This window comes from Sporothrix brasiliensis (assembly GCF_000820605.1).
Source record: "Sporothrix brasiliensis 5110 chromosome Unknown Cont16, whole genome shotgun sequence".
In the NCBI taxonomy this organism is placed as follows: Eukaryota; Fungi; Ascomycota; class Sordariomycetes; order Ophiostomatales; family Ophiostomataceae; genus Sporothrix; species Sporothrix brasiliensis.
Genome location: NW_024467135.1, coordinates 541,888 through 567,222, shown reverse-complemented (window position 1 = coordinate 567,222; position 25,335 = coordinate 541,888). Strand labels below are relative to the sequence as shown.

Sequence of the window (25,335 nt, the reverse complement as noted above, 5' to 3'; positions counted from 1 at the left end):
AAGGAACCATGTGGACGTTAAGTGTGTCAAAGGCAGAGTATTATTGAATCACAGCGCGGTAAGGACAGTAGGATAATTGGGAATGCAAGACGAGCTGCTGAGATGTTTATGATCTCATTGTGGGCAGAGGTAGCTGTTTATTTCTGGATCGGAAAAGCAAGAATAATATGAGAGCATCCGGAAGCCTTGGGATGGTCCCGTCCGTATGTATACTCTGTTCAACATGTCCTGGTCCGGCTACGGTGTCCTTCTTAGGTCAAAGTCGTCCAGCCACAGGAGATTTTTTTATATAATGACAAACGATGGCCCCGGCCAAGGTGACAGCATATGGCCCAGGAAAGCCCAAAATAAATGATGATTTGCCTCCTTTATTCACACCGCTACACGCTCGTATGGCGTGTAAAACCTACATGACAGGCTTTGACGCGGACGAGAAGTGCGACTGATCCGAAAGAGAGAGGATGATGTACATGGGGAGTATCGCAGAACCATCTATTGTTCTCCTGCACCACGCCCCAAACAGAAGCAAGTGGCCAACCCCAAATAACATATAACGCTTACTACTAGCCCGAAGACAGGTGACAAGTCAACGTAGGACAACACGGCAGCTAAATCTGTCCAATTTAAGGTTTACTTTGGAGCGATACGACACTGTGCAGAGACGCGAACATATATAACTGTACAATATCGATGTCTCTTTATCAAGAAAATGCTAACTTCCATGGAGGCTGAGAATGGATACTGACAGGCAAGTTGATATTCTTATTTCCTTAATTTATTCACTGCATTATGAAGGCGAATACAATAAAGAGTCGTGGCAAAATAGGTTCGATTACTGGATCGCTTTATCAGTACATCTTTGCCTCTCAATCCTCCGCGGCGGCCAAATTATTTAACAAAGTGAGCATAGCAAACTAATACAACTAAGGGATACTAATCCGTGAACTGAAAAGCACAGCCAGACGACGCCCCAAAATGGCCTTCGAGGACCAAGATAAATCAGTCAAATCTACCCCGTGACGTAAGTGGGCGTCGCAGATAACTTTGTTATTTGCATTGTTGGCACGGTATTGCGTTGTCTGTCCACAGAAGCAAAAGAATCGTTTTGTCAACTTGACTTTACGCAAAATCCTCTCGAGTAAACAAGTTGCCTCTATCTTGCAATTAACTGCTTCGGCCGTGCCTATTCTGTGTCAACCGCCGCGGTGTGCATGAGCCCTACGTCACCCGTCTGTTTTCTGGTCTCGTCTGTAAAGGCAGAACGCCCGGGTCTGATACATGGAAATAGCACAATAAATGACCCAAAGTGTTGTTTCAAATGATGCATCTGAATTCTATAAAAATATACGTTTGCCACAGCCTAATCTCGACTTAGTTCTTGTGATGCTTCTTCTGTTTCTTCTTTAATTTGTGACCGTGATCTCTATTTTAAGCGCATTCTTCCACCGCGGAATAGTTCTCGAAAACAGAAAAGATCAACATTGATGTTAAGAAAGACGGGATTTCCGGGCGATGAGGGAGGCGTGCAAGGGGCATATGTAGGTGCGTTGGAAGGTGACGGGCGGGTGATAAAATACGGGACAGCCGACGGCGGATGTGGCATTTCTATTCTTTGGGACATGGTGTGTGCTAGGATAGCCATCCGTTTTACAATACCACGACTAAAAAAACACACCGTAATGTGAGATACAAAGCCAAGCATTGCAGAGCTTTATGCTTCAAAATCCAAAGGGGGTTGGCACCGTAATCCGGGTGTCACTTCTACGGACTGTAAATGGGGTCTTGGGGGAACGTCGTGGGCCGGGGTCAGGGGCGTTATCTGGCACCTTGTATACGGGACGTTGGACAAGGGCATTGGGATGGCTCCACCATAAGGGGTATTACATTACAAGAACGTCGTGACCTGCATTGAATACATGGGAATGATTACTTCTCTCGAAATACCGTGGGCGAGTGGATCGTAGCTCCAGCAAGGCGAAGAGGCTGTTTTACTCCATGTTGGCTGGTAACAGGACACGTAAATTATGATCAGCTATGCGGATTTAACGGTTGTTTTATTCATGTAAGATTATAAGGTTGAGATGAACTGACACGCAGACCATGATCAAAAAATATTCGACAGGTTTAATGTCGCCACGGGGATAATAACTGTGGTGGGCTCAGCAGCTGTGATTAGAAGTGTTGTTGGCACACCCCTGCGGGAACAGAGCGGCAGCGGGTACAAGATCCACTCCCAGAGAGCGCCCTCGACAGTCCATGGTGCCATCTGCTCTCCGTAATAATGAGATTTCTTGGAATACCATATAGCTGTTCCATTAATACCAGTAAATTCAATGCAACACGGGTGACGGGAGACGCTTGGGGGGATGGATCATGGAATGACTCAAAATATGGGAAATGGCTTCGAAAAAAAAGAATGTGGGCGGTTCGGCAGGTGCTGCAAATATCATTGCACAAGACGAAGTACGGCAGCCGAAGACTGAAGTCCGTCGAGAAAGGACATGAAGCCAGCGAATAGCCGGACCGATATTTCAAACGACCAGAAGAAGGAAAGGAAAGCAGAGAGGGACGGTGTGCTCGTGTACGTTCAAGGCTACGATCGGTCGTCTGCCATATGAATGGTCCGCTTGAAACCCAGACAATATGCAGGAGACTCGGGAAGACGAAGCGGTCGCAACACAAGGCTCGGGTACTCGTTGCGGATTTGATATATATTTTTACGATACCATAAAGGCAGCGAGCCCGAGACTATGCTCGTATTGTATGTGGTGTCATGAATACTAAGACGAGAAGGCCGAAGAAAAACAAGGCCTCGGAATGTTACTGTAACAGTTGCACGCTGCGATGAACTTGCCAAAGCGGACGCCAGTTGCAAAACTTTAAGGAAAATTGAAGATGGAGTGGGTAAAATCAGGGTCCTGATAACAGTATGTACATCCGTTGTTTGTCTTGACCAACTAAACCCTTTCACCCTTTTCCAAAAATAGGGAAGAAAAAGGAGGACTGAGTAGCATCGAGAATAGTTTGGACAATTCAAGAATAATGGAGACAAGATTCCCGACCGGCGAAATGAAGAGGACTAATTGTGTCGTTGCAAAAAGGGCCGCAACCCTGAGTGCCTGAATAAAAATAACACAGGCTGACAGGCTCGACAGGGTTCTTGTTGATGAAATTGTCATGTATTTACTTGCTAAGTCGATCCAGTCAATTCGGAACCAGATTCGTATGGAGAAAAGTGAAGATGTGCAATTTTGCAACTGCACAGCCTCCCCCTTGTTCCTCCCTATCAACGGCTATGTTGAGAGTTGCCTTGTGCATAGTATGCCACATGCTTTGCCGGGCCACTGTGGACGCATCGGAGGCATGTAACATCCATATGGATGTTTTACTAATTACAAAAAATTTCTCGAGCGTCTTTTTCGACATCTGACTCCCGATACAGAGTACCAGAACGCGAGGTTAGGCATTGAGGGAAAAGTGGAAAGCAATATGGACAGCACACCCACGGCGATACCAATATATTAGCTATAATAGCGCGCAATGGCCGCAATATGGGGTGTCAATTACGGGACAATAACAAGAGCGCACCGCGTGCACACAGCCAGGACACGAGCGCGGAAAGGCTACTGAAGATGAGAAGAAGGATACAAAAATAAACAATGCACGATGAATATACATGGGAATGGGATAAAAAAAGCCACATGCAATACGACGCTGTTTGGAACGGTCCATGCGACCCATTCAAAGAGGCGGGTTCCTGAACCAATGACGTCATATGTGTCACCTGGAAGAGTGCTGTGGTATTTGAAGCAGTTTAGGAAAGGAGCGACGGCACAATGTGAGGGGGTGGTCAGGAAAGACACGGTCTCACGGTGTACAAGAGTGAACTACCCTCGAAAAATGGAGGCGTGATTTTTGTTTCAGGCCGCGCTTTCGCGGTTCGTTGTGTTTTGTTCCATTTAGTCGCCACCAGATAGAACAGCATCCCGCGCAACAGAATGGGCAATTTCAGGTTTGGATCATACCACATTGATGCCACTTCCATACATCTCCGGCACTGTCTATACCCGCTGGAAAGTTCTGTTCAGCGAGCAGGGGTTGTTCAACATGACCATGCATGCAAGCTGTATGTATTACAAGTTTGCGAAGCGCACATTAACTGCAGTAGTCTATCTGTTTGAGTTCGGCGAGGCCCCAAAAAGTCTTTAGGCATAAGCCAACCGATGCATTCAAGACTGTAGTCCAGTGGTTGGTGGGTGAGACAGTGCCACAGCGAGAGTGCTGCATTGAGGAATGACATCATCAGGGGAAGGCCGGTTGCACATCGATGCGCCCACCGCAGCAACAAATGAACTAAAATAGGAGCGGAATTGCGTCTGCTTTTCTGGATCGGATGCAAAGAAGAGTAGGCGCGGGTAATTCCATTGTCGAGGCGCCGGCAGCTTGCTTGATCAGGCACTAAGACGAGCGCCAGGTACGTACAGTATTACCTTGCTTCAAACATACCGAGCACTTCGAATACACACATTACTGCTTCGAGGTCGTAGAAGATCTGAGCCCTCGCTCAAAACGATATATGCGGCTATACAAATTTGAAGACACAAGGGACAACGGCGTCGTGGACTGCAATAGATTGCATGCCGGCTAGAACGTTGTAAGCCTTCTGATGCTCTCTACTATAACGATAAAGACTTGTTGCATGCAGATGAGCCCTGTGCTGTTGTGGTCTGCATTTGCCGGCCGACGTGCGATGTCCGGTGGGTTGACGTGTTTCCGTTGTTGTCTCGTGCTTGACATACGAAGGATGCTCCTTTTCCCCCATCAGTGCGAAAAGCGCACGGTATGACGTCATATCAAGGACTCCTACCGCTATGATTGCCCGCCCACCCTTGTCGACTGCACGGTCAAAACAGTAGCGTGCATTTCACAGCTTTGTTACGGGCACCCCTCCCCCACAGCTCCTCTCTGCGCTCTTCTCTGGCGTCTACACACCATCGTCTGTTTGTGCGGTTTCATTTTACAGACTAATAAGATGTCGCGTCGCTTGCACCGCCACCACCTACGCAGCAGCTACCGTGTCAGAGGGCATCGACGTCTTGGTATCTTCGCCCAACGGCGGCGGTGTGCTTTGCACTCCCGCATCGTCGCGTTTTCGAAAGAGTATGAGTAGCGGTGGCATTACGACTGCTAAGAAAAGTAACATACTGACGAGGCTCCGAGATAGTGATATGCTCCAGCATTCTACGTCGCATGGCAAGATTGCCTGTGGCAGCTCTACAGCTGCGAGAATCATGACTTACGTGCCTCGTCGCTACAGTCCATCCGCTCATCGTCCGGTAGATGTATGACCAGTACAAAAAACTCGTACGTGTGCATGCCGGCCATACGCTATTGATACTGGGAACTATGCACGATGCCTCGTTTTACAAAGAGTCCTCGAAAACTCCAACTGCATGGCCCACTCACTACAACATACAACTTCCAATCGACCACACCCACTACAACTCACTACGTCTAAAGTCTGGGGAACCGACCCTATCCGCAAAATCGTTTATCTCGTTTCTCAATACGACTTGCACAGCGAAACAACAGGCCAGACTTGCTGGCCAACATATCTGCTGTCGCTACGTCGTATGCTTGACGGGATCCATCGCCGGCGCCAGAAATATCTCGCACTGTTTCTTCCCCACCTGTGCGCGACAGTAGCCGAGAAGGGAAAATGACGTATGTGATGGACCCTTGGATCTTTATTTTTACTTCCGTATCTTTACTTCGTTTCTTTTCACCATTCTGCGCTTCTTATTCGCTACCATTCCGGCATATTTAGACAAAAGTCTTGGCCAATGGAGCCTCTCCGTTTGGCTTCTCGTGTGTACATGTACGTTGTCGGTCGAATTGGACATATATGTATACTGAGTAGCCGAAAAATTATGGGGACGATAAGGGGGGATTTTGCTTCTCCTTTAGGAGGTTTAGCTCTCTACTTAGAGTACAAGTATGCGAACTTGTACAACATTGCGATGCATACGCAATTGCTTGCACACGACCAATATTACGTAGCATATGTTAACACTCTCGACTTTTTTTCAGTTCTGTCCCTCTCGGCTGGGGACTACGTCCCGCCAAATGGCCTGTTAAGGTATACTTGTTGCTTTTTGTCTCTTTTGTTGGCATGATCTTTCTTTCCTATCTTTCCCTTCCTACCTCCAGTGGTCGTCTCGGTACTAAGGCTTTCCGTAGCCTAAGAATAGGTCGGAGGTGCCATTTAACAGGCGTCATTTGGTGCCTTTTTGGTACCTGTCCACTGTCCCATTGATTCGAGGTGTGTGAGAGGTCGAGTATTCACTAATTATTTTTCCCTACTAAGTCGCCACCCACCCGGTGCGCCTTCTCAATTTTACTAGCGCCGCTCTGGCGCCGCTCTGTGTTTCTTCCTTCATTCTATTCCCCTTCGTCTCCTGTCATCTGCAGCACCCCTGTCAAAAGCGGGGCGCCAGATAATGCAGTGACGTCATGCAGAAAAGTACGCGTTCAAAAAGCTATCTTTTTCTTCTGCCCCACAAACATTGTGGAGCAAGGTAAAAGACAGAGAAACAAAAAGAAAGAAAAGGGCAAAATAGAAAGTCGAAAAAAGACAGAGTCGCATCCTTTGCCCTTTTCGACAATAAGCCAGCCTCCACTTTCTTAGCACCCGGCCGACAATGTTGCGGACGTACGAAGAATGGGACAATACGTTATGGACAGTGGTGTGGTTTCTGGATAGCGTGCATCAGATACTGTCTACCATTCTCGGCGCCACTTTGTCTATCTGGACACATACAGCACATCCAATGCCCTTGCGAGCAAAAGCAACACTGTTTACGAATGCCGAAATACAGGCACAAGATGGCCTAACCGAAGCAACTAGAACGATAGACGTTTGTGCCCACACAATTGGATATCGCTCATATGGTCGAGCCTAATCGTCATCTTCCGACCCGATAGCATCAAGGGGCTCCGTGTTAACATTCCGTCATTCTTAGATAATGTCTAATAAGTTGTCATTTTGTTTACACTAGAATGTGGCCGGCTGGCACTTTATACCGAATCCGGTAGTAGAACCTATTTGATCCAAGATCCAACCGCCCTTTTAAATACGCTGTTTAGTGTAGTATTGGAAAGTTCCTGTTGTTTGGCCCTTAAATCCTCATACGAAGAGCCAGATGGGACTCGTTGTCTGTACTAACTAAGTGTCGCCAAGAGAGCTTTTTTGAGGTTTAAAACAAAGGTAACCAACAAGCTACCCCGGAAAACCAAACCAGTGCCATTTAGAATTTAAGGGGTTTGTGGTGTGGCTAAGTCCGTCGCCGGTTTTGTACCTGAAGGCGGCCCTAATACGGTCCTGGTCGCGTCGCTGTGAAAAGTAAAGAACGAAGACGAGGGAGCATCGAGGTACCTCCTAAACAGTAAAACCTTCTCGCTAGATCTTGTACTACCACATATACTCTTGTACCTTATGTCAGGGGCTCTATTTTCGAATCTGGTACGTCGTTCGCTCATCGTAATATATTACCAGGCTCCCTGGGCCTGTTTGGTTGTGGAGGGATGCGATATACGGCCTCCTTTGGTTTCCTTTACATTTGCCCTTTACTATATATACATCGTATGGCAGAGTATGACACGCCGCGGTCCAAGAGAACCCTTTTTTTTTTTACTTAACTCTGATTGGCAAACGAGAGGCAAGCGATGAACTGCTGCCACCTTAAATACCAATCGAGGTCACAAACACTCGTTAAATGCATAACTGAGCTCGCTGAAAAGTAATCTCTATAAGTAGAAAAAGACAACTGGCGGCCTCCCGACACCACAATGCCAGATCCCTGTATGCTTTGCTTTGCCTACCGTCGCTACCCACAGGGATTACGGCGGGATGTTTCTGTCCCGACAATCACTTACGTTGTTAGGGTCTTTGTCTCCCATGCCTATCACCATCACTCTCTCTCAGTCTGCATACCAGAAAGTCGAACGACGTGCATCAGAGTGAACACATAAACAGCCTAGTGCGCGCGATAGGGCATGAGGGATTGGCATCTGGCTGGCGGGGCATCTCGACCTTCGTTTATTGCCACAGTACTTTTTACATGCTTGGCTCCAGTCACCCTTCCCCAGGCTATTGTTTCGTCGCCTGCCTCTCACCAATTACCTTTCCAGCACCGAAACACCTTTGACATGCCACGGCCTCCAAAATGAGCCCTTTTTTTTACCACTCTCTACCTTTCCGTTGATTGTTGCCCTTTAGTTTGGATATTGCTATTCGCTTGACAAGGCATACGGCGCACTATGGCTACAACATATCGCGGACTTTCACCTCACCCCCCACAGACGACGATTGGGAAATACGTCAGAAAGTCTTGGCATATCGTCCTGGTGTATGTACTACAAATCAAGGGTCCCTCCTTTAACGATCGTCTACCTTTTTTGTGTAGTGCGTATCGATTCTGTCGGGGCGCTCTTCTGCACACAAAGTGACTTGTCGGATTCTACGTTGAGGGGACAGAAAAGGTACTATGTACACGCTTATACGTTCTCTTTAGTGAACCTTACATGTAGATCTACATGCACAATAGCCGGTGGGGTTAGCTACTTTGATGACGCTTTCCTTGACACTACGCTAAAAGAAGTACAGATCAACGTAGAATCAGTTGTGGGTGGCAACAAGACCCTGTGCGTTTGACAGAGGTCTATTCGCGCCGAGCTGCATGTCACATATGCTTTGCTAATGTAAACGCAGCTCTTGCGACGCAGTTTCTCGTGTTATCTGAACATAAACAGAGACGATGCACGCCGACTATGTCGGCGGACGGGACAGGAGAGAACCGGATGAAGCCTAAATTAGCATCAACAACCGGTTGCGCCTTCCGTGACAGATGTCAACTGCCAGCGATCCGTCGGGCAGACACTTGAGGAATAGAAAACTCGGTCGCGCCTACCGGTTACAAACAGCCTCATGGCGAAAAGGACAATGACGACATAACGACAGCACCTCCCTTTTCCTTTCTGCCGCCAGCGAACCACACAGCGGCTCTGCTCAGCCCAAACAATCCCTTCATTGCGCTAGGACTCTTTTTAGTGTGCAGTGCTGTGGGTACCCCCGTCGAGCCCCGGAACGCCATTCCCCCAACAACACATGCATACCCACCATGGCCTACCTAGTGGCACAGCGGTCGCCATTGTTACACTCACGCCCCCAGTGGTCCACTATTTTTTTCTTCTCTTTTTTTTGTCTCTCCCCCTCTCTCCCGGTCCGTCGTCATAATTTTTCGACCGCCCGTTCCCTATTCTCCTCTTATGTTTTAGATTGGGGAATAAGAGAAAGGAAAGGAGATTCGAAATAAATAGTAACGAGCGCAGTTCTGAGATGCACAGCAAATCCCAAGATGAAGATGAATTTGGAGCATTTTTGGTGAAAGAACCAACCGTCTGGCAAAATAAGGAACAACGGCAGAAGTTTCGAGACGTGCCTTCCCACAGCACATTCTTTTCCTGATATCATTTCCTCGTTTGCTCTTTCCTCTTATCATTTTCAGATTCGCACTTTCTCATTCTCCCTTACTCCAACTGTGTTTCTGCCCCTTTCTGATCTTCTTCATTCTCTCCATTTCGGTTCTTGTATGCGAGCCTGGCGCACCTCTCTCACCCTCTCCTCAAGTACACCGCGCCGAATCTCAACAACATATACCCGATCGTCTTGCTCGCGACGGCCAACCACCCAACCTTTAACCTGTATGTACTCAAAATGCTGGCCCTGTTTCTGCTCTTCCCTTGGAGCCCACTGCGCTTGGATCCCAGTTCGTGTCATCTACAAAGTCTTCACACTTCTCTCAAATCGGCTTGTCCTTGTGTCTAGCATCTTCCCCTTCTCACTACTTCTCGCTTTTTCTCTGCTCACACCCTAATATATTCCATTTTAATTATTGGATCTGTTTTGCCGTCCCCGCCATATTTGTTTTTTCTTCTTCGCTGTTCCATTCTGCTTCTCATTGCACATGTCTCCTGGAGACCCACTGTGCGATGCCTCTCTATCATTAGCAGTGTGGAGAATATCTTGCGGCTACTTTTCCGTACTCCGTAATAATACCTCGTCCCTCCTCCTACATTCTCCAGTTTTCTTCTTCCACAATTCCGTCATTCCCTTTCCCTTTCCCTTTCCCATTTCTCCTATACATATTGATGACATTCCCCTCCCTTCTCTTTTCTATATCTTTACCATCCCCAATGCCTAGGTCTGCCTCTCGCTCAAATTTGACCATTGCCTTCCCATTCGTTTTCAATTCAACTGGCCGATACACTCGCTTGGAACCACTACAAAGACAGGCGGGCGAAGAGCACGCGCGCAATACACACTCGCCAACACGACCGTTCGTTCTCATATTAACAAGTTATTGGGATAGACACATCGCTTTAACGTTAGCCCTCGACGATATCCGACTCTTCACGGAGCTCAGCGTTTTTTTCAACAGCTTCGCATAGCGCACGCCTCACGTCCTACCTAAATATCTAAGCCTTGCTTCGCTGGCAGGGCGAACTCTAGGTCTAAGGACTTTGATTACGATCATGTTCCGTCAACGGTTCGTTCAATGTGACTAAGATAGTCAATATGGGTTTGCGTCACATGAGTGCTTGCGCGTGTTTCGTACTGACTTTGACAACAGCACTAGCTCGCAGAAGCCCGGGGACGACTTGCTCGCCAACTTCCGGCAGCAGTTCCCCGAGGTTGCTGTGTCTCCCACAACTGGCAATACGCAGTTGCCAAATACAACCACTGCTGCTGCGGCAGATAACAACGTCCTGCCATCAGCAGTGACCTCACAAGAAAGGTAAAGCCTGTCGACAAAGACCCGTCTCCGCGTCTGTTACAAGGCGCCGTTTCTGACTGACAATCGGTTCAGAACCCAAAGCATTAGCCACGCCGTGTTCCCCGACCAAGACCCGACACCACGTGCCTCAACCAACGAGCCATGGCGCTTTACTCCGTCGCTCCTCGACCCTGGAGCCTTCTCTTTCTCGACCTTCTCTAACACCAACCCTGGTTACTACGCACAAACACCAGGTGGTAATAGCACGCTTTATCACCCACAAGCAGGCGATCTCCACACACCGACTTTGGGCTTGAACATGGGCCTGAACACGCCTCTCTCTATGGCAACGGCCGACGGCGCTCTCCATCCTGGTGCGACCACGACGACAATGATGGACGTTGGCGCGACTGCCTTTCACAATGGCCTACATCCTCAGGCATTCCACGCCTATCATCCCTTTGGACAGCCGGCGCCACAGCAAGCGTCGTTTGCGCCGTCCTCTTTCGTTTACCCTGACGCGACGGGCCTTGGCCTCGACCCTAACACTGCGGCGATGAACACTACCCACCCCGGCGCTGTGGCCGTTGCTGTAGCGCCCGGTTATGCAGCACACCCTGGACTTGTCGCATTCCCTCCTGGACACCACCCGCACGCTTTTGGTAGCTCCAACGTTGTCGCCAACATGGCTATGCTTGCCAGTCTACCCCCGACTGCCGAGAAGTTCCGTTTTCACTCGACCCTGAATGCGCCCACTGCCATGATTAAGCACGCCGATGAGATTCCGGTCAGTTATCTCAACAAGGGCCAGGCTTACTCGATTTCGATCATCGACACGGAACCTGAGCTCCCCATCGTCCCCGGCACCCGCTTCCGTACTTATGTTCGCATCTCCTTTGAGGATGAGCAACAGCGCCAAAAACCTGGCGTCTGCTGGAGCCTCTGGAAGGAGGGCCGTGGCACCAACGAAGCCCACCAGCGCGGCGGCAAGCTGCAGGCCGTCGAGTATGTCGAGGCGGGTCAGCCTCCAGAGGGCGACGAGAAGCGTACGCGCGTGGAGCTGGAGTCGGCTTCATTCGACGGCTTCTCTGTTATCTGGACGCCTGGTATCCACGGTGCAGTGGAGTGCAACATTGCAGTGCGCTTCAACTTCCTGTCAACCGACTTTAGCCATTCCAAGGGTGTTAAGGGCATTCCTGTCCGCCTTTGTACGAAGACGACACGCTACCCAGCGCCTCATCAAAATCAGCAGTCTGTGAGCCCGAAGGACTCGTCGTCGGCAACACCTGAGATCTGCTTTTGTAAAGTAAAGCTATTCCGCGACCACGGAGCTGAGCGGAAGCTCTCGAATGATGTCGCCCACGTCAAAAAGACCATCGACAAGCTGAAGCAGCAGATTGCCCAGGCTGAGAGCGGTATGAAGGACTTCAGTAAGCGAAAGCGCTCTGGCGGTGCCGCTGTGGCATCGAAACCTGCACCCGACCTGCAGCGTGTCGGCAAGGTCCCGAAGCACAAGCGGACCTGGTCCATGTCGTCGACTAGCTCCAACGGAAACGGCAATACCAGCGGTGCCGAAGATGGCAGCGGCGGTAACTCGAGCAGCGGCACGCCTAACCGGACTGGTGCAGCCAACGGTGTGCGCCCGGCCGTGGAAGAGGACTTGCACTGCAAGCTTCAGACTCTGCAGGACATGTTCACAAGCACACGGCCTGTCAGCATACTCTACCTCCGCGGTGATGAGCTGGATGACCCTGATCTGCATCCCGTCTCCCTCCCAGGCGAGAACGGCGGCCTGGCTAAGGTCGAGTCTCGGGACAATCTGATGGCATGGCGTGACCAGAGCGGTCACAGCTCTGTCACCGGCTCATCCATGGTGTCACCGTCACCCAGCTCTCTTTCGCTGCACTCACAAGTGTCGTTTGGCGGTGGCAATGGCATGAACGGAAATGGAGGCTGGTCGGATTACCACGGTGATGGTGCTGATCCGCAGGGCTCTTCATCCCGCCAAAGCTCGAACCAGCCGACCCGTGTCAATAAGACCGATGACTCTGGAAACCTGAGTGGTTGGATTGAGGCCTTGGACGTGGACTCGTCGTACCGGCCCGTGCACAGCGATCGGCCCAAACCGGTCGCCTGCTTCTACGTTCTTCGTCGCATCAACCAGAACCAGGCCACCATTGACGGCACCCAGAACAAGGAGTACCACCGTGCCTTGTACCTGACGAAGAGAACGCTTCAAGAGTTTGTGGGGCGCCTTGCGGCCAAGTGGAACTTGGATCCTACCAAGGTCACCCGCACTGTCCGGGTCCTCCCTCAAGGCATGGAGGTAGAAATGGATGATGAAGCGGTGGCTGAGTTGCCTGAGGGCCAGGATATGGTCCTCGACGTGACGGAGTACCCGGCGCCGTCTTTACAAGACAACGGTGCTCACGCACAGCCTGTGAAGAAGGAGTGGGAGATGGCTGTGGATGGTGACGGACAAGGCAACGGGACTGCCTTTGAGCTTCGTTTGTCATTCTGAGCGGTTCGCTCCCAAATTCGTCTATTTTTTTAAATTTTTTTTGTCGTGCGGCAACAAAATTTGGGGCGTCGGTTTCTTTCATTTTCTGTTCTGCTCCGATTTGACTTGACCTAATTTTTTGCCATGACACTGGGATCTCAATTCGCAGGGAGAGAGTAAGTCAAACATGAATGAATTAGGTAATTTCACTATTTCATTCTATGACTTGGTTTCTTATTTTATCGGAAGATATTTTGGGTGTATGGAGGGATTTTTGTAACGGTTTAATGTATTGGCTTGCTTTTGTGCTTGGACGGTGTTTGCGTCTCTGTCTGATTTTTAAAAAGATCGATTTTTTAGCTTCAGCTTCAGCTTCGGCACCAAGGTTTTGCCTCTCTATTTGTTATTGTGCGGCTGGTTATTCCTTTATTTTTGTTTTATTCTCCTTTTCTCTTAATTCAGCTCCTTCCGTCAACAAAGTAGTATTTGCTGTCCGACGATCTCCATGTTCTTTTCTCGCGGACTGCTCGACCGAGACCGTCCGCAAGTGTCGTCGCTACTGCGTGCTGTGACGACATGAGGATAATTTTATATGTGTACAGCCGTAGCCTTAAAGCTTTAAGTGATGCTGTAGGTAAAACAGCAACTTAAATCCAACAAATTTATATAACACCACCACAGTCAAAGGGTCCCAAATCCAGTTTAAGAAATGTACTGTCTGCGGCGCTACGCACTTCACCACGGATCCATCCCGAGAGGATAAAGATGCACACGAAAACTGTCGCTGGCTAGGAGCTTATGAAACACACTTCCACTGGATGGGGTATGATTTAAAATTACGAGCTAGGCATGACAACACAAGCGTGGTGTATATCGAGGTGTAGCGCGTTAATAAGTACTCTGGGTGATACATGTATTCGTAGTAGCTATGTATGTTTATTTCTGTAGATCATTGGCTATTTGTAGTTCTGAAGAAAGTTATGTACGAAGATGACATCTACCGGACGTTGCTTTCCAACTGAGAGGATACTCTCGGGATCTTCCTGTGGTTTTCGAACCGTGACCTGCAGCAGCAAACGTATCGGGCCTGTAAATATCAAGCTCCGTTTATGTTTTAACATGCATGTCGATTTCGCCCGTGGCATATCTTCTTGCCCATACACTTACACCTAAAAGTCGTCGAGAGTAGCGATGTGGCCAATCAAAGGACCCGCTCATACCAACTCCTTCCTAATCCATCGACCTTCAGTTGGACAGTGCTGATTGGCTGAAGGAAACCTATCGTTAATGCCCAAAGCAGCCGCTACAGACCGCATAAGCTTCGTAAATTTGTGTGTTCTGGAGTGCTCCGGTTGTAGTGGAGATAGACCCATAAATTGACTCGTATTGTCCAATCAACACCCGTGTGGCGGTCTGAACAAAACTGCATTGGGGAAAAAATGACATGGCCAAAATAATAGGTGAAAAAAGCACCAAAAAAATAAAGGCGGAAAAACATCATCATCCACTTTTCGTCGCATCCTCCCTTCTCTTCTACCTTTCCTCTCCAGCCCACCCGCACAGGTCAACAGCGCAGCACCGCCTTGTCAATCAGAACCCCCTCCGCCTCCTAGGTGTGCACACGGCAATCTTCTCCTTCTCTTTTGTCCGTCCTCTTTCCCCTTGCTTTTCTAGCTGTCTCGCTTCCCTTCTCCGCCTCCTCCCTTGCTGTCCTGGCTCGAGTTTCCATTTTCGGATTTCGGGCTTCGACACGTCGTGGGTCTCTTTGCACTGTCTTGCATAGCATTGGGGGCGTTTTGTTCACGTCGTCTCTGAACCGCCTGCTTCTCGTTGCTGGTGACAGTCGCCTTTCGCGTTGTCGACACATTCTGCAAGTGCCCAACATTTTGGTAGGTTTCTGATGCAAACAGTAAAAAGGAGGATGGGACCGCGACGAGGTACACTGGCGGTGTGAGAAGTCGCTTTTCATCAAAAATTTCAAAAACGGGCGTTCTTCGCAGATACCATTGCGTTGGTAACATTCGATGCTGTTTCGTCTGCCATTAGTGGCTTTCCTCGGTCGCTACCGCTATCACACGATCAGCATCCCTGCTGCGCGTCCCACATGCTTTGTTGGCAGTTGTTGTTCATATATGCATGCTAACGTATCCACGGAGCAGACACCCGGCCCCGAAAGGACGCCGAAGCACGTTGCAATCCGACCGTTATCCAACCTCATTCTCATCCCCTTCGGGACAGCTTTTTCGAACACGCGGCCTCGTTGCCCGACACTACTTCCTCTACTACACTCCGCCTCCCACTCCGACCGGTCTTCCTGTGGCTTTCACTAGTCATGGCTAGCCCGTTGCAGTTTGCCTACCGCACCCAGAAGGCCATCGGGGTCTTTGACGCCGATCCGGTCTACGAATCTCTCCCCGGATTCACCCCGCCTGAGGGAAACCTCCGGTGCTGTGTCTACTCGCCCTGCGGCCGCTACTTTTCCTGGGCTTCGAGCGAGACCGTTGCTGTGTGCGACGCTACTGTTGGCCACGTCGTCGCTACCCTTCAGGTTGCCAACGTATTTGAACTGAGCTTCTCCCCGTTCGGCACATATCTGAGCACATGGGAGCGTCCGGCCAAGGACGAGAACGGCGATGCCACCAAGAACCTGAAGATCTGGCGTGTTGTAGACGAGGCTGCAGCTGCTGGCACCGAGCGTCAGCCGCTGGGCTGCTTCGTGCAGAAGTCGCAGACCGGCTGGAACCTGCAGTACACCGCCGACGAGCAGTTCTGTGCCCGTCTCGTGACCAACGAGGTCCACTTCTACAAGAGTGACGACCTCGCCAATGTCCACGACAAGCTGCGCGTGGAGGGCGTGTCGGCATTCTCTTTGGCCCCTGGCAAGACCAACTCGGTGGCTGTGTTTGTCCCTGAGCGCAAGGTACGTTTTTGCCCGTTTCTTATTGTCACGTGCCACAACATCAAAGTTTCTTAGCTTCTGACATTCATCCTTCTTGCCCCATCAGGGCCAACCGGCTGCCGTTCGTGTCTTCATCGTACCGCAATTCACCGCTCCCGTGTCGCAGAAGACTTTCTTCAAAGGCGACAAGGTGCAGCTTAAGTGGAACGCGCAGGGCTCGAGCCTGATCGTGCTCGCCCAGACCGATGTCGACAAGTCCAACAAGAGCTACTACGGCGAGACGACCCTGTACCTTCTGAGCGCCAGCGGTGGATTTGACGCCCGTATCACCCTGGACAAGGAGGGCCCGATCCACGACGTGTCGTGGTCGCCCAACTCGAAAGAGTTTGGTGTGATCTACGGCTTCATGCCTGCCCGGACAACCATTTTCAACCAGCGCGCCGATGCGAAGCATACATTTGCACTTGGTCCGCGCAACACCATCACCTTCTCGCCGAACGGACGCTTTGTCCTCGTGGCTGGTTTTGGTAATCTGGCAGGCCAGATCGACGTGTACGACCTGACAAAGGACTACCGCAAGATTTGCACCATCGAGAGCGGCAACCCCAGCGTGTGCGAGTGGAGCCCTGACTCGCGCTACATTATGACAGCGACGACGTCGCCGCGCTTGCGTGTCGACAACGGTGTAAGGCTGTGGCATGTCGGCGGTGGCCTCATGTACAACGTTGACATGGTGGAGCTTTACAATGTCATCTGGCGTCCGCTGGAGAAGGGCAGTGCCACAGCTGCTGCTGCTGGTGTCGTCGACCCGCTGACTTCGGTGCCCACGCCGCACCCATCGGCGCTGACGTACCTCGGCACGCAGAAGACTCCGTCCAAGCCCGCTGGCGCATACCGCCCCCCTGGTGCACGCGGTGCTTCCACGCCCCTGCACTTCAAGCGCGAAGACGAGGGTGGTGCTGCTCACATTGCTAGTAACGGTAGCAGCGGTACGAGCCTCAGTGCGCTCACTGCTAATGGCTTCGGTCGGGCTCGCCGTCAGGTACCTGGTGCTGAGCTCGTCGAACTGTCACCGGCGGCGCCTGTATTTGTTCCGGGAGCGGAGCCTGCCGACACTGCTGACAATTTGTCGAAGGCCGCCCTAAAGAACAAGAAGAAGCGTGGAAACCGCAAGGCAAATAAAGATGCCGACGGTAACAACGCCGGCGGTGACAACAGCGCCGGCGGTCTGGCCCCACCGACGGCGGATTACGGAAACGGTTCTGCCGCGGACGTCGGCCGCAGCCCGGAGCGGCGCAGCCAATTCCAGAACAATGGACAGCACCAGCACTCGCGCAGCCAGTCGCGTAACAACGCGGCCGGCGGCCAGCGCAACCGCAGCAACACGCAGCGCAACCGCGACGGTGGTTACCAGCAGCAGCAAAACGGCGGAGCGCCGGTAAACGACGCGTCCGCGCTTGCCCCTTCCGCACCGGCTTTTCTCGCAGCGAACGACCCGCTCTCGCCTGGCAATAATAGCCCGATTGCGAAGAAGATTCGTAGTCTGCAGAAGAAGATCCGGGCAATTGAGGACCTGGAGATGCGCCATGCCGGTGGTGAGAAGCTGGAGGATACCCAAATCAAGAAGATTGGAACAAAGTCGGCCGTGCTGCGGGAGCTCGACGACCTGGAGAAGCAGGGCTAAACAGCTGCTTTGTCTACGTGCCGAGGGTTACGTGGAGCGGGGAAGTTCCTACGTACACTTGACGCAAACTGAACGTGCGCTGTTACAAAAACTTGATGCGGTGCCCGCAAACGACTTACACGGAACTAGTCCAATTTGTGTCATTTTTTAACTGGGGGATTTCCAATGGACAATCCAAACGATGATTTACGGCATCTCTCGACGGCTTGGTCTAGCATGATGAAGAAAAGAAAAATACGAGCCTCGTCATGAAGCGATGGTGACGAAGGGATTTGGGACCAGCTAGAACAGGCCTCTGATTTGATTAGAAAACCAATAGAGAAAATATATTATTTTGTGTTAGGATTTATTGACCATCGTGATACGAATAATTGTTGAAACAATACGTTGAGCTGTAAGAGGTAAGCGTATCAAGTACGGGTTTAATTTCTGTCGACCGTTCTTCGTGCAATCCGATGAGCATGAAGTACGATCGTGTCAGCTGCACGAGAATGTCGAATTAAAGCTAGGCTAAATAGTAAATGCAAGCCCTTTGCATAGTGACCACCACCAGCGCCATACACTCATTTACAGCGCTTTCCTGCCCTTTATTTGACGTGCTTTACAGGCTAGTTCATTTTGTTATCGCACGTGACGATAGTGGATGGTGAAAGCGGGGAGAGGAAATAGGTGCTAGAACGACAGCCGCCAGGTCCACTCCAGAATATAGGGACCCGCCCGTGCTTTACCGCCTTTCTACTGCGTAAGTCGTGAGGCAGAACGAAAATAAGGCCCGGCAGAAAAAAAATTAGTGGGAGGAAAATTGGAAGACCGTTCAACCTCCTCTCTGGTCTCCCGAAAAGGAGCCTTGCTCACGTACACGCCTCGAGAACGAACGACAAGCATTTCCCTTTCCGATCGCTATTTTCATTACTTTAATTCACGGCCAGACAACAGATCGTACGCACCTGGGAGCATTAGTATATAGACACAACGATGGCGGGCTCTTCGTTGCAGGTATGTTCTCTTTTACACTTGCGTGTATTTGACAAGGCAGAAGACAAAGTGAACATCCTACTAACCCCGACCTCTTTCTTCACAGGACCGCCTGCGTGGGCATGCACAGGCCTTTGATGGCCTTCTTTCGCTGATCCCGGCCAAATTATACTACGGCAATGGAGACGAGCCAAGTGTGAGTTCCAACCTGTGATGAACGTCGAGATACGGCCGCAAGTGGAAGGTCGAAAGGCGAAAAGGTAAAAGAGCAAATCTGTCTGACAAATCCAACTCTAGGAACAATGGCGCCGAAAAAAGCAGACCAAAGAAGAAAAGAACGCTGCCCGCCGGGCCAATCTCGACCCGGAAAACGAGCTCAACAAGAGCGTCAAAGAAGTCATGGAGGAGCATGCGGCTCGCAACAAGCGGAAGCTTGCCGAGATGAGCGGTAGCACCCAGGGCAAAAAATCCAGTAGCAAACAGGCCGTGGATAGTAACGACGAGGAGGACGAGGACGAGGACGAGAAAGAGGACGACAGCCAGGCTGAAAACGACGATGACGACGACAGCATTGTTGGTGACATTGTCAAGGAGCAGCCGGGTGAGGGCTTAAAGAAGGCCAAAACGGAAGCAGCGGCTGCGAAGGGCGAGAGTGCGGCCAAGAAGCAAAAAGTGGCCAACGCCGCCGAGAAAGACGACGAAGACGGCGACCTGGGTATCAGCCTCGCCGATGCTAACCTCTCTGCAAAGCAGCAGAAGAAGCTAATCAAGAAGCAAGCCAAGGCTGAGAAGCGGGCTGAGAAGCGCAAGAACAAGTCCGAGAAGAACGTTGCTCAGAATGAGGACACCAAGATGGCCCGCAAGATTGAGGAGGCACCACAACCTGCCAAGGATACCAAGAAGGAGAAGGAGGAGGCCAAGGCCGCAGTAGCCAAAGTTTTTGAGGCCGATTCTGATAATGAACACGAGCAACACAATGGCAGCCTCCATTCGGGCGCCGGCTTCGCTGCCCTTCTTGGTGACGAGGATGTCCCTTCAGCACCGTCTTCACCGTCCCCTACCCCTTCAGACACATTCGACACCCCTCTACCTTCCACCGAAGCCAGGGAATCTTCGAGCACGACCACCTCCATCTCGTCAGTCTCCATCCCCGCTTCTTTCTCGACTTCTCTCCTGAACCCCTCTACGGAAACTGCCTCCACCACGTCTGGCACGCCGCCAAAGACCAAGCTTCAAGTCCCTGCCGACACCTCGGCACTCCGTGCCCGCCTTGCTGCACGTATCGAGGCTCTCCGCGCCGCCCGCAAAGCCGACGTTGACGAGCTTGACAGCAGTGGCAACGTCATTCGTACCCGTCAGCAGCTCATCGAGGCCCGCCGCCAGAAGCAAGCTGAGCGCAAGGCACACAAGAAGGAGCTGCGCAAGGCTACCCGCCTTGAGGAGGACCGCAAGCGCGAGGAGGCCATTGCCTCAGCACGGGACTCGCCACTCGTTCAGCTGGGCAGCAGCAGCAGCATGAACGGTGCCGCTGCCGCCAACAGCACGGGCGAGATCGAAACCAACTTTTCATTCGGCCGTGTCACCTTTGCCGACGGCTCCCAAATGTCGCGCGACCTGTCGTACGTCAAGGACGCTAGCGCCAAGAAGAAGGGCCCCGCCGCGTCCGATGTCAAGGCCCAGCTGGCACGTCTCGAGTCACAAAAGAAGCGCTTGGCCAAGATGGACGACGTCCAGCGCCGTGAAGTCGAGGAGAAGGAGCGGTGGCTGGCGGCGCGGAAACGTGCCGAGGGCGTCGGGCGAGGCGATGGTGGTGGTCTGACTGCGGCCGCTGCTGCATCGGGCGCAATTTCTACCGAAGGTGCGCGCCATTCCACGGAGCAGCTGCTTAAGAAGGCGATCAAACGCAAAGAAAAGGCCAAGAAGAAGAGCGAGCGCGAGTGGGGCGAGCGCAAAGACGGCGTGCAAAAGTCGATCCAGGACCGCCAGAAGAAGCGCGAGGACAACCTGCGCAAGCGGAAAGAAGACAAGATGCTGCACCGCGCGGGTCTGTCGAAACGAGCCAAGCAGGGCAGTGGAAAGAGCAAGGGCGGCCGGCCGGGCTTCGAGGGCTCGTCGTTTGGCGGCCGGAGAAAGTAGACACGACGCCGCCCACATCTGTCTTTGTCCTGATTTGCTTTTCTCGCTGTTGTTTCCATCTTTCTTTATTTTGTAGTGGTTTTGTATTGTCAGGAGGGCATACCTTTACAGGCGGCGTTCTGGCGTGGTTTAACTATCATTGTTCATCTTGTTTTCTCTTTTGTCATATTATTATTTGTCTACATGAGAAGAGCGTTTAAAATATGAAAAGTTCCTTGTTTTTATTTCGTTAACCTGATTCTCATTTGCTTGACAGTACGTGTGACGGGTGGTCCTGTTCAGTTGTATATCAGCCTCGCTAATTCAACTGTGTAAAGGACCTCGTCGAATAGTTGAATGTGAAAATGGTTGTGAATATGATATAGAAATTAATAACGCCCAGTCCATTTGTAATAAAACGAGAGGTTTTGTGTTCTTTTTTCCTTTCCAAAGAAAAAGCAAAACAAAAAGAAACAAGAAACGAAATAAACGCACGAAAAACATAAATAAAATATATGAGAAAAGAAACACCAGCGCGAGGAGAGAGCCGCATCAAGAGATATAAAACGAAACCTCATAAACAGAGCCTCTGGCCAGTCTCCCGACAAAAAAAAGGTCTGCAGCACTCAGCTGCTCTAAAGCCACCACTCTCCATCATCCATCGGCAAAATCCTTGGTATAGTCATGATACCATTATGATAGCAACAAAATCGATGATTGGATGCGTTCAATTTAAATGAATTTTGAAGCAAAGCGTTGTAACGAGATTCGTTGGGATAGTGATTTTATAGTCGTTGGAGTAGTTTTCTTCTTGTCGTTTTAGATCAAGCAGTGTGAACAGTCCTTCGGAATTTCGGAATTCAACCGCTACAGAATCGAGTCGAGTCTAGTAAAAACATTCAGGCATGCGGCAACGACTTCCAGCTGAAGCTCACGGTCCTTGGCCTTGGCAATTTCCTATAACAGAGTTAGTCGACAAAAGGTCACCAGAGACGAGGAACAGATACGTCTTTGTCAACCAGAAATAACATAAAAAAACCCACCTCTGCAATAACCTGTGGTAGGTTGGCACCGATGCCGTGAACCGTCGCCTTGCGTGTGAACGGCCATACGCTGTACTCGTTAAGCAGCTCGTCGGTCTGAGCAAAGGCACGCTCGCGCGCCTCGTGGCCAAGTGTGCTTAGGGCATTCTCCAAGACGTTCGCGGCGTAGGCCGCACACACCATAGCGATGGTGCGCAGGTTGCGGAACTCGAGGTTCTCGGGCAGGAACTGCGAGGCCGGAAGAACAATGGTGCGCTGGGTCAGGACGTTGCGGACACGGCGGCGGATCTCTTCTTTGGCGCCGCCATCGGCGACGGGGTGGGTAGCCATGTCGAAGAGCAAGAAGTTGCGCTTCTCTGTCCGCAGAATGCCCTTGTCGACGAGACCTTTGGCCAACCGCTCGCGAACCTGCTTGAGTTGGTAGCCTATCTTCATCAAGTTCCAGGTCTCGCCGCTCATCAGATCGATCCACGCGCTGACGCTCATCTTTTCGCTAGCCTTCATCATCTTAAGAGCCTCGTCCAGCAGGACCTCGCCGGTGAGGGTATCGTCAATCACTTCAATGACGCGGTCGGACAGGGGGAACCGGCGGCGGCCAGGGTCCTTCTGCATGCTGATACGGCCGCGGAAGGCCAATTCGAGGACGATGCAGCCACGTAGGGCGTAGGAGATGTTGTCGTTCCAGAACGAGAGGTAGCCCTGATGCAAGCGTTAGGGAGAAAGAACAAAAGAAAAGAGAGAGAGAGTATGCGTGAGACAGTCGGACAGGACAAGACAAGGCTCAGCCCAATACCTGTCCGTGTCAGCGTCAACCTACCTGCTTATCCTTCAGACCCAGCAGCAAAACCTCCTCCATCAGTGTGAGCTTGGGCTGCTTGCTGCGCTCGGCGCTCTCACTAAGATCGCGCGGGTCGAATGCTATCTTGTGCCCATTGTCGCCCTGTTCGTAACTCGTCTCCGGCGCGCTGTCCTTGCTGGGACCGCTGTCAGGAGTCTCTGCGCCATTGCCGTTTGCGCCAGAAGCACCAGAAGCGCCACCACCACCGCCGCCGCCCCTTCGTCTGGTCAGTCCCGAAGTCGTTGTGGTTGCCGACATGGTATCTGAGTGTCGGTAGTCGATCGTTGCGATAGTCGGGGTCGAAAAGGGTGGCCAGGCCGGGATCGGAGAGGAAGCGGGATTGAACGCGTGGATGTTCAAAAGGCAGCTAGATTTAGACGGAAGCGAAAACAGGCGGGTCGTGAAGAAAAGGGGTCGCAACCGAGCAATTGGGTCGTTGAGGGAGAAAGTGACGGTTGAAAAAAGTGGGATTTCTGTAGCGCGGGCTCTTCCTCAACGTTGATATAAAAGAGGCGAAGCTGGCATTTGGATCCCAACACGAAAACACGGAGTTGTGCGAAGGAAGGAAGTTTGCTCAAGCGGATAGGGAGAAAAGAAAGTGATGCTCGTAAAAAGACCGTGCCTAGGAGCACACGAGAGCTTTTCTGCAGAGGAGGGACAGGGTGGAACTTTGTGTCCCCTGCAGTCCCTTTGGTCTGGCCCCTGCTGCTCGTTGGCTGGATATGCCCAAATGGGGAGGCTACACGTGACTTAGTCCACACTAGTCCCAGGGTTGGCGTTCTGCCGGAACATTGCACGCGTTATCGAAATCCGGGTGACTTTCTTTGTTTGGGTGGCCCAGGTGGCCATGAGCGGATCGATAGTTTGTTTCCGGGCAGTCAAGAGACGGACGAGGCAGCTGGCCGTCGAGAACGGCTCCTTGTTTGGTTGTCAATTGTCTTTACCTCGCTGTTTGCTGTTTTGTTCCAATCCTCGGCGAGAGATATCTGTTGTACGCAGCACTGCAGCCCTGTGGATTTGCGGGGCTGTCGAGGCTGACTCGACGACTGAAGAGCGTAGCGAGGGTCGAAGGCATGCAAGGAGGGGAAAACGTTTGGTGCTGCCCACCAGAGGTGACAGCTTCAGGTCTACCGTCGCCGACTTGTATCATCGGCTGCCAAAATAAATGCGGGCGCTTTCGCAAGACACAATTGTACTGTCTGGGAAGCACGTGCGAGCTGGTTCCTTCCGTTTTCCTTACGGACATGACGATGCTCCTTCTATTTTTGGACTCAAAGCGATGTCTTCACGCATCGCTCTTGCCCCATCCTCGTAGCATTTGTTTTTGTGACCATCTATCACGACATCAGGCTTCGCTCGATGTGTTCGCACAACCCACCCTACCCACGGCCCGATGCACCTCGTCTGACAAGTCTGAGTTTCGTGCTGCAACAGCATCGACGCTCTGGTTCCAGTAGGCAAGACCGTCTGCTGCATCCCTACTAGCTGCTCCGTACTGGATGTGCTGGCGATCCCTTCTCTCTCCCATAATCTCACATTTCACTGCCGAACGATGATGACCCGTTCCAAAAATGTCCGGCGGAACGAGACGACGCTCAAAAAATACGACCTTCGCCTTGATAAGGAATTGGGGTGTCTTTTTTGCGCAAGTTGCACCCATTTCACCTATCCCATAGGCCCCTCGTCGAAGGCATACTGCCAGCACAGACTAGACTGGCACGGAGAGGCTATTCCGGCCGCCGACTGCCAGCCCATACAATCTTCGTTTATTAATTTTGGGCTACGGAATTTGAAGAAGTTACCCCGTGCACCAGATGGATCATCGCCATTGAAGGGGCTTCCTATTTTTCAAGCGTTCAAATGCGTGGAGTGTGAGTTTGCAACTTTACACGCGGATAAAGCTCACGCTCACCACCACACGACAGGGCTCAAATTTTGGCAGAGCTATATTCAACCAAAGAGTGACTTCCAGAGACACTCTTGGACGGTGTCTGTTCACACCAATCCCCAGTTGGATAGCATTGCCACAGCTGAGACTCGATGCTTGCAGCCTGAAGAGGACCTCAGCGAGAATACTCGATTGGAACCGGCCACTTACACCACAACCAGTGACGGTTCATTTGACTTTGCTCTTGACTACCTTGTCGAAACCGAAGGATCTAAAAGCCAGCTTGTCAACTGCCTTTCTCGAGTCACGAAAGGCGGGTTGAATGAATTCGATGTCGTTCATACAATACGAGAGCTGATTGATGAAAAGGGTCATGATGGCTCAATTCATCTTCTTGCACCCTGGGATTACAGGACCCTCCATCAGGCCGGCAGTCAGGTTGTTTCGACAGCAGTGCAGTTCGATTGCCACGACCATGTGATATGCCCGATTGTCAAAGGTGAACGCTGGTTCGTTCTGGTTGTTTGCACACGCATTGGCCATACGCTCTGTTTGGAC

The 25,335-nt window shown here is 51.2% G+C and overlaps 4 protein-coding genes across 4 annotated transcripts; 3 read left to right on the top strand and 1 right to left on the bottom strand.

Annotated features, from left to right (window-relative positions):
- Window positions 1-11,154: 11,154 nt before the first annotated feature.
- SPBR_04131 (cp2 transcription factor) lies at window positions 11,155-13,356 on the top strand (the record flags this gene model as incomplete). Its single annotated transcript, XM_040762414.1, has 1 exon — window positions 11,155-13,356. One exon carries the CDS (start codon window positions 11,155-11,157, stop codon window positions 13,354-13,356), a length of 2,202 nt encoding a protein of 733 aa, XP_040621453.1.
- Window positions 13,357-15,667: 2,311 nt separating this feature from the next.
- SPBR_04127 (translation initiation factor 2A) lies at window positions 15,668-17,918 on the top strand (the record flags this gene model as incomplete). Its single annotated transcript, XM_040762410.1, has 2 exons — window positions 15,668-16,255; window positions 16,341-17,918. The coding sequence occupies 2 exons, from the start codon at window positions 15,668-15,670 to the stop codon at window positions 17,916-17,918; spliced, it is 2,166 nt and encodes a 721-aa protein (XP_040621452.1).
- A 975-nt stretch (window positions 17,919-18,893) lies between these two features.
- Window positions 18,894-21,029, top strand: SPBR_04138 (uncharacterized protein; the record flags this gene model as incomplete). Its single annotated transcript, XM_040762421.1, has 3 exons — window positions 18,894-18,914; window positions 19,000-19,089; window positions 19,191-21,029. 3 exons carry the CDS (start codon window positions 18,894-18,896, stop codon window positions 21,027-21,029), a joined length of 1,950 nt encoding a protein of 649 aa, XP_040621451.1.
- An 846-nt stretch (window positions 21,030-21,875) lies between these two features.
- SPBR_04278 (golgi family phosphoprotein 3) lies at window positions 21,876-23,147 on the bottom strand (the record flags this gene model as incomplete). Its single annotated transcript, XM_040762561.1, has 3 exons — window positions 21,876-21,965; window positions 22,052-22,750; window positions 22,869-23,147. The coding sequence occupies 3 exons, from the start codon at window positions 23,145-23,147 to the stop codon at window positions 21,876-21,878; spliced, it is 1,068 nt and encodes a 355-aa protein (XP_040621450.1).
- Between the last annotated feature and the right edge of the window lie 2,188 nt (window positions 23,148-25,335).